The sequence below is a fragment of the Macaca thibetana genome, chromosome 16, assembly GCF_024542745.1.
Source record: "Macaca thibetana thibetana isolate TM-01 chromosome 16, ASM2454274v1, whole genome shotgun sequence".
Lineage (NCBI taxonomy): Eukaryota > Metazoa > Chordata > Mammalia > Primates > Cercopithecidae > Macaca > Macaca thibetana.
The window spans coordinates 51455729-51469125 of NC_065593.1; the positions used below are offsets into that span (position 1 = coordinate 51455729).

General features: G+C 55.4%; 2 protein-coding genes across 8 annotated transcripts in view; both read right to left on the reverse strand.

The window, feature by feature from the left end:
• The window catches only part of DNAJC7 (DnaJ heat shock protein family (Hsp40) member C7), a 105365-nt gene that overhangs the window by 87079 nt on the left and 4889 nt on the right, over positions 1-13397 (reverse strand). The gene's annotated exons all lie outside the window — the stretch shown is intronic.
• ZNF385C (zinc finger protein 385C) overlaps positions 1-13397 on the reverse strand; it is a 67458-nt gene that overhangs the window by 34442 nt on the left and 19619 nt on the right. For all 7 annotated transcript variants that reach the window (XM_050762703.1, XM_050762707.1, XM_050762706.1 and 4 more), the window contains exon 2: positions 1336-1587. In XM_050762703.1, coding sequence (XP_050618660.1) covers positions 1336-1585 — 250 coding nt within the window. In that variant the 5' untranslated portion in view covers positions 1586-1587. The remainder of the gene's footprint in view (positions 1-1335; positions 1588-13397) is intronic.

Consider the following 13397-nt stretch of genomic DNA (forward strand, 5'->3'; position numbering starts at 1 on the left):
CTCAGCCCCTCAAAGTGCTAGGATTAGAGGGATGAGCCACCATGACCAGCCAATGAGTGACTTTCGAATCCAGACAGACACATACGCTCTAGAAACACCCATCAGTCAGATACTCTCTTGCTCAGAGTCATGCCTTTGGTGTCCAGCCTGAAATGCTTGGGTGGGGAGAAGCTGGTCCCAGTCACCAGAGCATCCTGGCTTTGCTTATGCCGTGACCTCTGCCTGTAATACCCCTACTCCCGTCATCCATGTTCGGAGGCTCAGCCTCCTCTTCCTTCACGAGACTTTCCTGGTGTCCCCAGGGACTGCAGTTTTGCCTTTGTGCCCTGAGGGTGTGTCCCATGTGGCAACCACAACCCTCATCTCTTTTCACCTCTGTCTCCACCCAAAAGACCCACTCAATCTTGGGGAGGGTGGTAAGCAGAGAGATTGGATCTTACTTGTCTCCGGCCTACAGGAGTGTGTGTGTGTGGAGCGAGAGACACAGTAGGTGCCCCATGAATATCACCAAAAGAGAAGACAGCCCTCAAGAGGGTGTCTGAGGTCAGAGTGTAGCCTCCAGCAAACCTGCCAACCTGGGCTGCAAGGTAGGTTTCTGTTGGCCTCCCCCAGGAGCCAGGGGTAAGTTCCCACCTTTCCCACCTCCCTACACTGGGCCTGGATGTGAATCTGTTTGCTCTGCCAACAGCAGCCTGGCCGGTTCTTACTTTCCCTATGGCCCCTGTGCACCTGTCAGCTAGAATCACCCTCATGGAGGCATTCACCCATTTCCCCCAGAAATCTGCCTTGCAGCCAGCTGCCCCTTCCAAGCTCATAGCCAAACCTCTGCAAAGTCACCCCAGCTAGGGAGAAGCAGAAATCCTGGCAGGGAATCCAAAGGAAGAGGGGCCTCCCCCTTGTCCCTGGGTTGGAGTGCTGTGTACCTTGCTGACCTTGGCCTTCAGAGACCACAGACCTGAGCTGGAGCCTGGGACCCCCACCCCGCAGATGAGGCCCTTGTCTGAAAGCCTGTGGCTACCAGGAGGCTCCAGGCTAGAGAAGGGCTGCTTAGGAGTCCTGATCCCAAAAGATCCCACAGGGAGAATCCCCAGAAACAAAGACCCAAGAGGCGGCCTAAGGACCCACAGACTCCGAGAGGTCCCACAGAAGGGCTGTCCAGATGCAGAATAAAACTTACTGGCATCGGGGGGCTTCAGACCCTAAGACCTCACTGAGGGCACCGCAGACACAAAGACCCCCATGGAGGGAGGCCACAGACGCAGAGCCCCTCAGAGGGGCCCAGACAGAGATCCTCCCCAAACCAAATTTGTGGGAGCAGCGCTCCTCCACACTGACCTGGCCCTGAGGGGCTCTTCCCCAAGCTGAGCTGCCGAAGCCGCCTCTGGTGGGCCCGCCCCCCACAGTGCACCTGGGCCTGGGCCGCCGAGTTCAGCTGGATGTTGCAGACATCACAGAGCGTGTACGATGGCCGCTTTCTTTCTCGCTTGGGCTTAGGTGGTTCTGGGGGCCGAGGGGGGCACTCAGCAGCTCCAGATACAGGCGGCTCCTTCTCAGCCGGTGGGGGTGGGCTCAGTGGCCGCTTCATACCTGAGTGGATGGAGAGGGAGATGAATGAACGCCAAATGGTTGTGAATACTTAGAGGGAGCAGGAGGGGCTCAAGACCGGGAGACGCAGAGCTCTGTGTCCTCTGTATCCCTCTATAATGCCCCAGCCCGAGGATGGTGGAAGGTTGCATAATGGAGTCTATTTCAAGCAAAGCAGCATTAAAACTTGGGACTCTTGGAGGTGGCTCACGCCTGTAATCCCAGCACTTTGGGAGGCTGAGGTGGGTGAATCACCTGAGGTCAAGAGTTCGAGACCAGCCTGACCAACATGGTGAAACCCGTCTCTACTAAAAGTACATAATTAGCTGGGCGTGTTGGCACATGCCTGTAGTCCCAGCTACTCAGGAGACTTATGCAGGAGAATCATTTGAACCCCGGAGGTGGAGGTTGCAGTGAGCCAAGATCGGGCGTCATTGCACTCCAGCCTGCACAACAAGAGCGAAACTCCGGTTCAGAAACAAACAACAACAACAACAAAAACTTGGGACTTTTTGGAAGGGTGTCCAACATGTCTACACACGGGGAGGCCAGGACACCTGGGGATTCAGAACATGGCTGCAGAACATAACTCAGAGAGGGGGACTGGGGTCTTGAAGGAAAGGTGGCCACTGAGGGAGAGGCAGCGGCAAGGCCAGCTGAGTCACATTGGAGGAAGCGAGAGTCCTGTTCTCAGCTCCACAGCAAGCGCTGGCAATCCTGTGACAGCCAGGCACGTGGTGCTTACTGGAGACACAGCAACCACCAGCCAAAAACACAACCTTCCTTTGCCCTGCACCCAGCAGGGTGACATTCACAAATGGTGACAGTGTGTGAAGCCATCCCAACCCCTGCTCCACGTGGCTCCAGATGCCCCCTGCTGTCTTGGCTACTGAGGCCAAGGCAACAGTTGGTGGTTTCGGTAGAGACCTGAGCTCTGCTGCCTCGGTCTGCTAAACACAGCACCCCCCGGCCCCCGCCCGCCTTCGCCCCGCCCCCCAACGTGCGCGCAGACACACACACACACACACACACACACACACGCACACACACGCGCACACACTTTTTCTCTCTCTCTCTCCTGGACCCTCAAGTCCAGGTCCCCATCTCCCATAGACAGTCTTTCCTTTCCAAGTCACTTCTCTGAAACTTGCCCTGCCTAACTTGTCCGCCTCTAACGATTTCTATTCTGGGGCTGCTCCGTGAATTTTGCCTTCTCTCGGAAATCTTCGCACACGCTTCCTGCCTCTGCTTCAGATGGGGGCTTCCTTTTTTTTTTATTTTTTATTTTTTATTTTTTATTTTTTTGAGACGGAGTCTCGCTCTGTCGCCCAGGCTGGAGTGCAGTGGCCGGATCTCAGCTCACTGCAAGCTCTGCCTCCCGGGTGCCATTCTCCTGCCTCAGCTTCCCGAGTAGCTGGGACTACAGGCACCCGCCACCTCGCCCGGGTAGTTTTTTGTATTTTTTAGTAGAGACGGGGTTTCACCGTGTTAGCCTGGATGGTCTCTATCTCCTGACCTCGTGATCCGCCTGTCTCGGCCTCCCAAAGTGCTGGGATTACAGGCTTGAGCCACCGCGCCCGGCCGGGGCTTCCTTTTTTTTTCTTTTTTTTTTTTTTTTTTTTTTTTTTTGAGACGGAGTCTCACGCTGTTGCCCAGGCTGGAGTGCAGTGGCGCGATCTCGGCTCACTGCAAGCTCCGCCTCCTGGGTTCACGCCATTCTCCTGCCTCAGCCTCCTGAGTAGCTAGGACTACAGGCGCCCGCCACCGCGCCCGGCTAATTTTTTGTATTTTTAGTAGAGACGGGGTTTCACTGTGGTCTCGATATCCTGACCTTGTGATCCGCCCGCCTCGGCCTCCCAAAGTGCTGGGATTACAGGCTTGAGCCACCGCGCCCGGCCGGGGCTTCCTTTTTTTTTTTTTTTTTTTTTTTTTTTTGAGACAGAATCTCACACTGTCACCCAGGCTGGAGTACTGTGGCGCGATCTCGGCTCGCTACAACCTCCGCCTCCCGGGTGTAAGTGATTCTCCTACCTCAGCCTCCTGAGTAGCTGGGACTACAGGCACGCGCCACCACACCTGGCTAATTTTTGAATTTTTAGTGGAGACGGGGTTTCACAATGTTGGCCAGGATGGTCTCAATCTCTTGACTTTGTGGTGCGCCCACCTCGGCCTCCCAAAGTGCTGGGATTACAGGTGTGAGCCACCGGTGCCTGGCCAATCAGCTGTTATTAATACATAGTGTGTCCGTCTCTTACAGCTTGTGAGTGAAGTCTGTCACCCTGTGTGTCTGTCATGAGGTACCTGGGTCACTACAAATGTCTCTGTTACCCCATTGTTTGTTAGGGTGAATCTGTGTCACTTACACTGTGTGCATGTCACAGTGTAGCTGTGCCATGGTGTGGGTGTCGTTGTGCCCAGACCATGAAATGAGACTGTCACTGAACATCTGAGACTATGTGATACGGGTTGAGATGTGTCCCCCAAAATTCAATATGTTGACATCCTAATCTCCAGTACTTCAGAATACGACCATATTTGGAAATAGGGTCGTTGCAGATGCTATTAAGATGAGGCCAGACTGGTATAGGGTGGGCCCCTAAACCAATGTACATGACTGGTGTCCTTATAAAAAGGTGAAATTGATGAGGTGCAGTGGCTCATGCCTGTAATCCCAGCACTTTGGGAGGCCGAGGCGGGTGGATCATAAGGTCAGGAGTTCAAGACCAGCCTGGCCAACATGGTGAAACCCTGTCTCCACTAAAAATACAAAAAAATTAGCCAGGCACGGTGGTGGGCGCCTGTAATCCCAGGTACTCGGGAGGCTGAGGCAAGAGAATTGCTTGAACCTGGGAGGTGGAGGTTGCAGTGAGCCAAGATCGGGCCACTGCACTCCAGCCTGGGTGACAGAGCGAGACTCTGCCTCAGAAAAAAAAAAAGGCAGGGTCTTGCTCTGTCGCCCAGGCTGAAGTGGAGCGGTGTGATCATAGCTCACTGTTACCTCAAACACTTGGGCTCAATAGATCCTCCAGCCTTGGGCTCCTAAAGTGCTGGGATCACAGGTATGATCCACCACACCCAGCCTTGCTGACACATATTGATCTTGGACTTTAAGGATCCAGAACTGAGACAATAAACTTCTATTGTTTAAGTGCCACCCAGCCTGTGGCACTTTGTTATGGGAGCCCTAGCAAATTAACGTGCCATAGATCTGACCCTGGTGTGGTCATAAATGCTTGGTGATTTGGGGTTCCAAACCCTGCTGCTACGTGTTGTGGCTGGGCAGCAGTCCCAGAGACAGCCTCCAGGTGGCGCAGCAAACATCCAGTGGGAAGGTAGGTGAGGACAGGTAGGTACCCTGTCCTCTGGGCAGGACAGACCCCAGCCCCTACACTCCAGAATCAATGCAGCTGTCTCCTGGAGCCACACCACGGGTCCAGGGTACAGCTCTTCCCACAGAGGGCACACTGGAGGTCACTGCCATTGTGAGAGGGCCCCCATTGCTGCATGGAGCCCCCCACTAATATTTTGCACCTTCTCACCTCTAGATGGAGGTCATCACAGTGACTCCCCTGCCTCTCCATGTCCTCCCCAACCCTCCCAGCAGGAGGAGGCAGGAAGGAGGTCTTAGGTGCAAGTGTTGGTGGGGGGAGAGGTCCCATTCCCTGGGTGGAGGCTTCAGAGGAATGAGATTTTCCTGGCCATGCCAAGGAGAGCTCCCTGCCCCGCCAGCATGGGGACAAGGGTATTTTGAAATCTCCGTGCAATTTATGACAGGCGGGCCGGGGACATGGCCCAAGAGAGCAAATATCTGCCACGCAGCTGATTAAACCTCTGTGATATATAGCCTCTGGGCTCACGGGGCCGCCTGGATTCCAGGCTAATTGTGTTCCCCCCAGCCAGGCTCCTGGGCCTGCCGCAGCCTGCCCCGCCTGACCCAGCCTTCCCAGCTGTCCCCTTAGGAGCCACCCTGCCCCAGCTAAGCTAGGGGAGCCCGGTCATAAAGTGTGGAGAGGTGGGCAGTGATGGGAGCACACAGGTCTGCCTAACCCTGCCCTGAGCATCGACAGCTCAACATCCCCAACCCTGGCCCCTACTCAGAGCCAGCATGACCCACCCTAGCAGGACCTACACTTGGACAGGGCCTAGTCCACATGCTGCCTTAAGCAGATGGGGAAACTGAGTCCCAGAGCAGGGCAGTGGACTTGCTTCAAAGCAAATGGAAAGATGATGCAAGAGCTGATTATAGAGGCTTCCCTGTCTTTTTCTTCACCTCCCAGCTGCTTACGTCACCTCTTCTTTATGAAGTAACAACCCCATTTATTGAGGGCTTACTGTGGGCCAGGTGCTTGACAAAAAGGGTCTTTTTTCTTTTTGCGAGGGGATGGGGTTTGACTGTGTTGCCCAGGCTCCAGGCTGGCCTCAAACTCATAGGGCTCAAGTGAACCTCCTGCCCCAGCCTCCCAAGTAGCTGGGATTACCAGCATGTGCCACCATGCCCAGGCAGGATCTCTCTTAAACTTCACAATTCCATGAGATGAGCACCATAATTAACCTGTTATCCCAGTGCACAGATTAGAGAACAGGCTTTGGGAGGTTCTGTGGCTGGATCTAGACCTATACTTGTCTGACTCAAAGCCCAAGTCCCTACCCACTGCCCCATCCCACCTCTCCTTAAAGCCTGCCAAGCCCTGACCTGAACTGATGGTTAGGGAGGGGGCCACAGATTGAGAGAAGGGCTTTGGGGAGGGGCAGGGCTGTGCAGCCCCTATCAGGCCCAGTGCCTGGCAGAGAGGGGCTACACCCTGGGTAGAAAGAGTCAAAGAGGTGGGGAGGAAGGACAAGGGGAAAGCAGAGAAAAAGAGCGTGTATGTACCCATCTGTCTGTCTGTCTCTCTGGGATTTCTATAGGAAGCTGGCTAAATCTCCCTCTGTTCCCTGTCTTCCCTGAGAGATGGGCTGAGGCTGCTGCAGAGAGGGCAGGGGTTGGGCCCTGGGAGGGAGCCACCCATTTGGAGGCAGGCTCACACCACCTGCACTGGAGAGCTGTGTAGCCCAGGTTCTGTCTGTCTGTCTGTCTGCCTGTCTGCCTGTGTGTCTGTCAATGTGGAGCTGAGGGGTGGGGTGGGGGGAGCACTAAGGCAGGGCTCTGGGGTCCCATCTCCACCACTTCTGGCTGAGTGACAAGTGCATATGAGGTCCCTGGGTTTCCATGGGGTCCTTGGCCACCATGAGGTGATGAGATTCCCTGGCTGTCCATCCAGAGAGGGCTCAATGAAGGGGACTGTGGAGGCCAGAAAACAGGCAGCAGACGGTTGTTTCTGCTGCAGCCTGGGAAAGGAGTCCTCCAGAAAAGCCTGCTTCTCCTAAAGAGGTATTCGGAGAGGAAGTTTCGAGGCCTGTCCCCAGCCTTTGGCAGAGCATGACAGGCTCCCTCCTCAAACCCTTAACAAGCCCAGTTACCCTCTGGCATTTTCCTCCATGTCAGCCAACAGCCACCTTCCCACCTCCCCAGCCTACTTCCCAGACCAGGCCAGGCTGGCTGGCCAGCCAAACTTGGGCCAGACCCTGCCTCGCTGGGCTTTGGTTTCCTGTCTTTAAAGAGAGGGGGCCAGGCACGGTGGCTCATGCCTGTAATCCCAGCACTTTGGGAGGCCAAAGTGGGTGGATCACCTGAGGTTGGGAGTTCCAGACCAGCCTCGCCAACATGGTGAAACCCCATCTCTACTAAAGATACAAAAATTAGCCGGCGTGGTCACGAGCACCTGTAATCCCAACTACTTGGGAGGCTGAGGCGAGAGAATTGCTTGAACCCGGGAGGCGGCGGTTGCAGTGAGCTGAGATCGCGCCACTGCACTCCCGCCCCAGCGACAGAGTGAGACTCCGTCTCAAAAAAAAAACAAATAAATAAGTGAAAAATAATAGGCTGGATGCAGTGGCTCATGCCTGTAATCCCAGCACTTTGGGAGGCCGAGGCAGGTGGATCACCTGAGGTCAGGAGTTTGAGACCAGCCTGGCAAACACAGCAAAACCCCATCTCTCCTAAAGCTACAAAAATTAGCTGGGTGTGGTGGCAGGTGCTTGTGATCCCAGCTACTCGGAAGGCTGAGGCAAAAAAATCACTTGAACCCAGGAGGCGGAGGTTGCAGTCAGCCGAGATTGTGCCACCGCACTCCAGCCTGTGCGACAGAGCGAGACTCCATATAAAAAAAAATAAAAAATAAAATAAAATAAGTAAGAGAGGGGATTGGGCACCTAGGTCCTTTGCAGGCTGAATTGCAGTGGCCACACAGAGCAGCTGCTGCTTAGGTGGAAGGCAGTGGAGGTCAAGGTATATGATTCTGCCTTAGCCTGGGAGAAAGGCAGGGTGGGTGCGCCTGGTGGCAAACGCCTGTTACCCCTGGGACACAACAGAAAGAACGCCTACGTGAATCCTCAGAACAATCCTGCGAGGTTTGACACATGAGGCAACTGAGGCTCAGCATCACAAAGAGAGGCAAGTAGATAGGGAAAGGTCTCCTCCATTCTATGAGGCAAGGGCAGGGGGTGAGGACCCTGGCAGCCCCCATCTCATTCATGGGGTCACAGGCAGGAGTGTGGGATCCTGGCCCTCCCCACCAGCCCAGCTGCAGAGAGAAGCACCTGGAGGAAGAGAAACCTCATCTGTTCCTGTCCTAGCAGACTGCAAGCCCTCCTGGGCCTGGGTAGCCACTGAGTGTCCCTGAGGGGCCATCACTGAGCATTTTGGCTTCTCCACCCTGCCACCTCCCCACTGCCCTCTCCCAGCGCTGAAAGAGAGGAAGGGGAAACAGCCCTCTTTAGTGGTGTGGCCACCACAGAGTGGCACCCATCCCACCTATTCCATGGGCCCAGGGAGCTGGGGTCACCCAGGGCCACACCCTGAGATCCCCTCAGAGGATCCAGAGGAGTCGAGTGACCTGTGCCAGCCCCCAGCACATACAACCCTGCTTTGCCAGAACAGGAGGCCCGGGGGCTAGGCAATAGCTGGTCTAGGTGCCAGGTGAGGCGTTCCGCTGGACACACTCAAGGCAGCCATGTCTGTCTTCCCATCTGAAGTGGTGACAGAGGAAGCCTGTCACCTTCCCCTGGGGACTTCTGGGTGCTGGGGATTTCAGGAGTGAGCTGCTGAAAGCCAACACTCCAGCTCCAAAGAAGGGAGAGAGGGCACAGGAGGTGAAGGAGCAGGATGGTCCAGAGGTGAGGTCACTGTCCCCCACTGCCTCCCCTCCCTGGTCTGCTCTGTCCTCACCCCCAGTTGTCTGCACCCTCCAGAGGGCCTCAGTCCTCCTGACACCCCCAAAGACAGGGGCTGGCTCTGCTGGCCACTGAGACTCCCCCGAAGACCCCTCCCCTCAGGAAGGAAGTCCTTCTTGCTGTCTAACCTGCATCTCTCCTTGCAGGGTCCACAGTGGCAACACAGAGCAACTGCCTCTAAGGTGGGGTGGTTGTCTCCGTACCCCCTGTCCTTGCCTCTGCTGCCAGGCAAATCCCAGGAAATCTGACCTGTTGCCCTGATCACACTCAGCAGGCAGAGGAGACCCACCTGCCACATGCCCCCTCCTAGGAGCACCGGGGCTCAAGATCCTGGCACAGCCGGGGTTTATCTCCTGCCTGCTCTCCCTGCCCAATCCCATAGGACCCAGAAGGGGAGCTCCCTCAAACCCCACTCCCTGCCTCCCACTAGTCACCACGTCCAAGTCAGGGCAGGGGCCTGAGTCCTGGAAGCCAGAAGGAGGAGGGTTGAGAGTTGGGAGCTCCTGGGACTGTTCTTGAGTTGTGGGTGGGGGCAGAGTGCTCTGGCCAGGGGCTCCCCCTATACCCCTTGCTGAATATGAGACCTTCTGCACGTTGGGGGCAGGAAGGGGCGGGACAGGAAGGCCTCCAATGACTGTGAATGAAATGGAGGGTGGGGGAACAGGATTACTCTTTGCACCCAGCAAAAGATCATTGTTGCTCTTCCCTCCCCCGCCCCTTCCCTTCTATTCCATCTCAGTATTGATAGGGGTGGATCAACTTTTGGATTCTCTAAACTTCTTAAGGAAAGTCGGTGGGTTATTTGGCCGAGCCCCCTGTCTCCGGAGAATGGTCCCTCCTTAGGGTGGGTGGAAGTAGAGGGGAAGTCTCACCCTCTCTCCCTCCCTCCCCCTAATGGGAGCTGGAAGTCCTTCCTGCCATCACCCTTGCTGTCCTCCTCGCAACCTCAGTTTCCGGTTAAGTTGCGGTTCTCTCCCGGTCACCAGGCGAGCAGGGTCCCCGCCGCTGCCCCCAGCGCTGCAGAGCCACCTACGCGCTGAGCACGCGGCGGGCCCCCTCCCGCCGGCTCTGCCCCCACAGCGCGTGGGTCCGTGATGGGCGGCGGGGAGTGAGGGCCCGAGTCCCGCGCCCGCGCCTACCTGGAGAGCGCTCCGGACAAACCCGGCTGCGTCCAGCCTCTCGCGGCCACCCGGGGCGGTCCTGAGTCGCAGCTCCCGGCCCCGCGCGTCCCGGGACAGCCGCCGCGTCTCCGAGCCCGCCCCCGGGCGGCCCGACGGGAGCAGGTGCCAGGAGCCGCGCCGCCCCGGCCAGCCCAGGAGAGCCTTGGCGGGAGAGGGGCTCAGCGGTGGGGCTCCCCGGGTGAGAGGAAGAGAGGGGAGATTCAGAGGCCCTCCTGGCTGAAGAGCTGGGCCCACGGGTGAGTATCCCGCCCACCCCTGGCTGACCAGGCCCAGCGTACCTGAAGGCTCCCCAGGGATCCCAGAGCTCAGGGAAGGGGACCCCAAACTGGCTGCCTTCCCCTACCCCCTGCCAGCACCCCCTTCCGCCCCTCCGGCAAGCTGGCCCCTCTTTTGGGAGGAAACTCAGGGAGTGGGAGGAAGTTGACATTCATGGACCACCTGCTGGGTGCCAGGGGGATCACATTCAAACCTCAGAATCACTCTGCCCAGAGAGGTGCAGTTCCCCATTTTACAGACCAGGAAATGAAAGACTGGGGACCTAGGTGGGCGCAATGGCTCACGCCTGTAATCCCAGCACTTTGGGAGGTCGAGGCGGGCGGATCACTTGAGGTCAGGAGTTCGAGACCAGCGTGGCCAACATGGTGAAACCCTGACTCTACTAGAAATACAAAAATTAGCCGGGGGTAGTGGCATGCCTGTAATCCCAGCTACTCAGGAGGCTGAGGTGGGAGAATCGCTTGAACCTGGGAAGTGGACGTTGCAGTGAGCCAAAATCACCCCACTGCACTCCAGCCTGGGCAAGAAAAGTGAAACTTCGTCTCAAAATAAATAAACAAATAAATAGCATAAAAAAAGATTGTGGACCTTAAGTAACTGGTCCCAAGTCACACAGGAAGTGGGCACCAAATGGGAGACTCCGGGCTGCTCCAAGGCACTGTCTCTGGAGGTCAGGGGAGACAGCCAGAGCCTGCTGGGGAGACTTCACCAATGTGTGTGGCTGGGAGTCCTTTCTGATTCCTCCCAGGGGATCGGAGCACAGGGTCCAGCACACAGTGGGCACACACAGGGGCATGGAGCCAACCAGGGAGAGCAGGAGGCAGGGGCTGGTGACATGACCTCCAAGAGCACTGTCACCATTCTGTTATTGGAGAAGCAATAACAGAGCAAGAAAGAGCCAAGGAAAGTGGACAGAGAGGGCTCTTGCAGCCAAAGAAGAAGTGGCGGTACCGCTCACCTGCCTGGCACTGGGGCAAGCCTCCTGGGGACCAGGCCATGCAGAGAGGAGGCCCCATGGTGGGAGCCTCAGGGACGCCTCATCCACGGTGCCACCAAGTCTCCCAGCACTTCCTGGTCCACCCATCCACCAACTCACCACTGCCTTGGGCCTTGCCCTTGCTGCCCCCTCAGCCGGGAACATCCTTCTGACATTCACAGAGATATCTCCTTGTCACTCAGGCCCCAGCTCAAATGTTACCTCCCCAGGACCCCCTTTTCCCAGCTTCCTCACTCCTTGTCTCAGACCCAGTTTACCACCCTCTTAGTGTATCTCCCAGGTTGTAATTGTTTTGTTTGGATCCTGACCTGTCTCCCCCATGAGGGCAGGACCTTTATTTCCCAGCTATCCACAACACCAGTGCAAAGCTTATTGCATGCCTAATAAATGCTCAATAAATAGTTGTTGAATGAATAATAAATGCATTTCCATTTTTAAGGTAAAGTCATATTAAATTGTACATTTTAAATGGGGAAATTGTATGGTATGCAATATTTCTTTTTTTTTTTTTTCTTTTCTTTTTTTTTTTTTTTTTGAGACGGAGTCTCGCTCTGTCGCCCAGGCTGGAGTGCAGTGGCTGGATCTTGGCTCACTGCAAGCTCCGCCTCCCGGGTTTACGCCATTCTCCTGCCTCAGGCTCCCGTGTAGCTGGGACTACAGGCGCCCGCTACCTCGCCCGGCTAGTTTTTTGTATTTTTTAGTAGAGACGGGGTTTCACTGTGTTAGCCAGGATGGTCTTGATCTCCTGACCTCGTGATCCGCCCGTCTCGGCCTCCCAAAGTGCTGGGATTACAGGCTTGAGCCACCGCGCCCGGCCATGGTATGCAATATTTCAATAAAACAGTTATTAAGGATTTTTTTTTTTTTTTTTTTGAGACGGAGTCTCGCTCTATCACCTGGGCTGGAGTGCAATGGTGCAATCTCAGCTCACTGCAACCTCTGTCTCCCAGGTTCAAGCGATATTCCTGCCTCAGTCTCCCAAGTAGCTGGGACTATAGGCGCATGCCACCAGGCTAGGCTAATTTTTGTATTTTTAGTAGAGACGGGGTTTCACCATGTTGGCCAGGATGGTCTTGATCTCCTGACCTCAATATCCACCCACCTCAGCCTCCCAAAGTGCTGGGATTACAGGCGTGAGCCACCGCGCCTGGCCAAAGATGTTTTTAAAAAGTAAATCCAAGGTGGGGAGGACAATCATGGTACACCATGTGTACCTCACTATCCCACAGCACACGCATCCTCTACTTAATCTAGTCACACTGCTCTCCATCACAGTCCACATCCTGTGGCTGTCCGTGGAGAACTGCAGTTGTTCAGACTTGGAAGGGATCTTAGAGGTCATCCTGTCCCTTTTGTAGCAGCTTTGACAAGGTATCCTCTGGCCTCTGCTTGAACATGCCAGTGACGGGGAGATCACTGCCTAACAAGATGGCCCATTCCATATGCTAACGTTCATTAAAATGGGGGGTTGGAACCTGTTTCCCTATAATGCTTGCATACTGGTCCTAGATCTGCTGCCTGGTAACACAGAAAACGTGCACTCCACCTTCCACAGCCAGAGAAACACAGCAGGCAGCTTCTTCCTAAAGGGGCTCTTCTCCCAGCTAAAGAGACCCATTTGCCACCGCTATTCTTCCCCTGACATGGCCACCTCCTCCAGGAAGCCTTTGAATATGTGCCTCCCCCTTGTATGTGCTCCCAGGGCACCTTTAATGAGACCCTAACACTGCCCTTATCACACTGTATTAATTAAACTGTCTCTCCCAAACCCTGCTTTGGTTACCCGACTATACTGAGGGCTCCTCCCCCAGGGTAATTCTGGGCCTTCATTCATTTCCTTTGCCTGCTACCTTGCATGGTGACCAACTGACCTGATCTAAACCACTTAATTAAAAATGCTGAATAAATGGTTTCCGGGTGTTTGGTTATCCCAAGAGTTTACATTCCTCTAAACTCTTTTAGGCTTTTGGTATCCTCCTTAGAACAGAAAAAGGGACAGCACAACATCCCCCAATCTCTGCCCTCCTCTGTGAATGCCGCCCGTCCCTCAGCTTTTCTTCAGCCTTGAACTAGCTCCACATAGAACT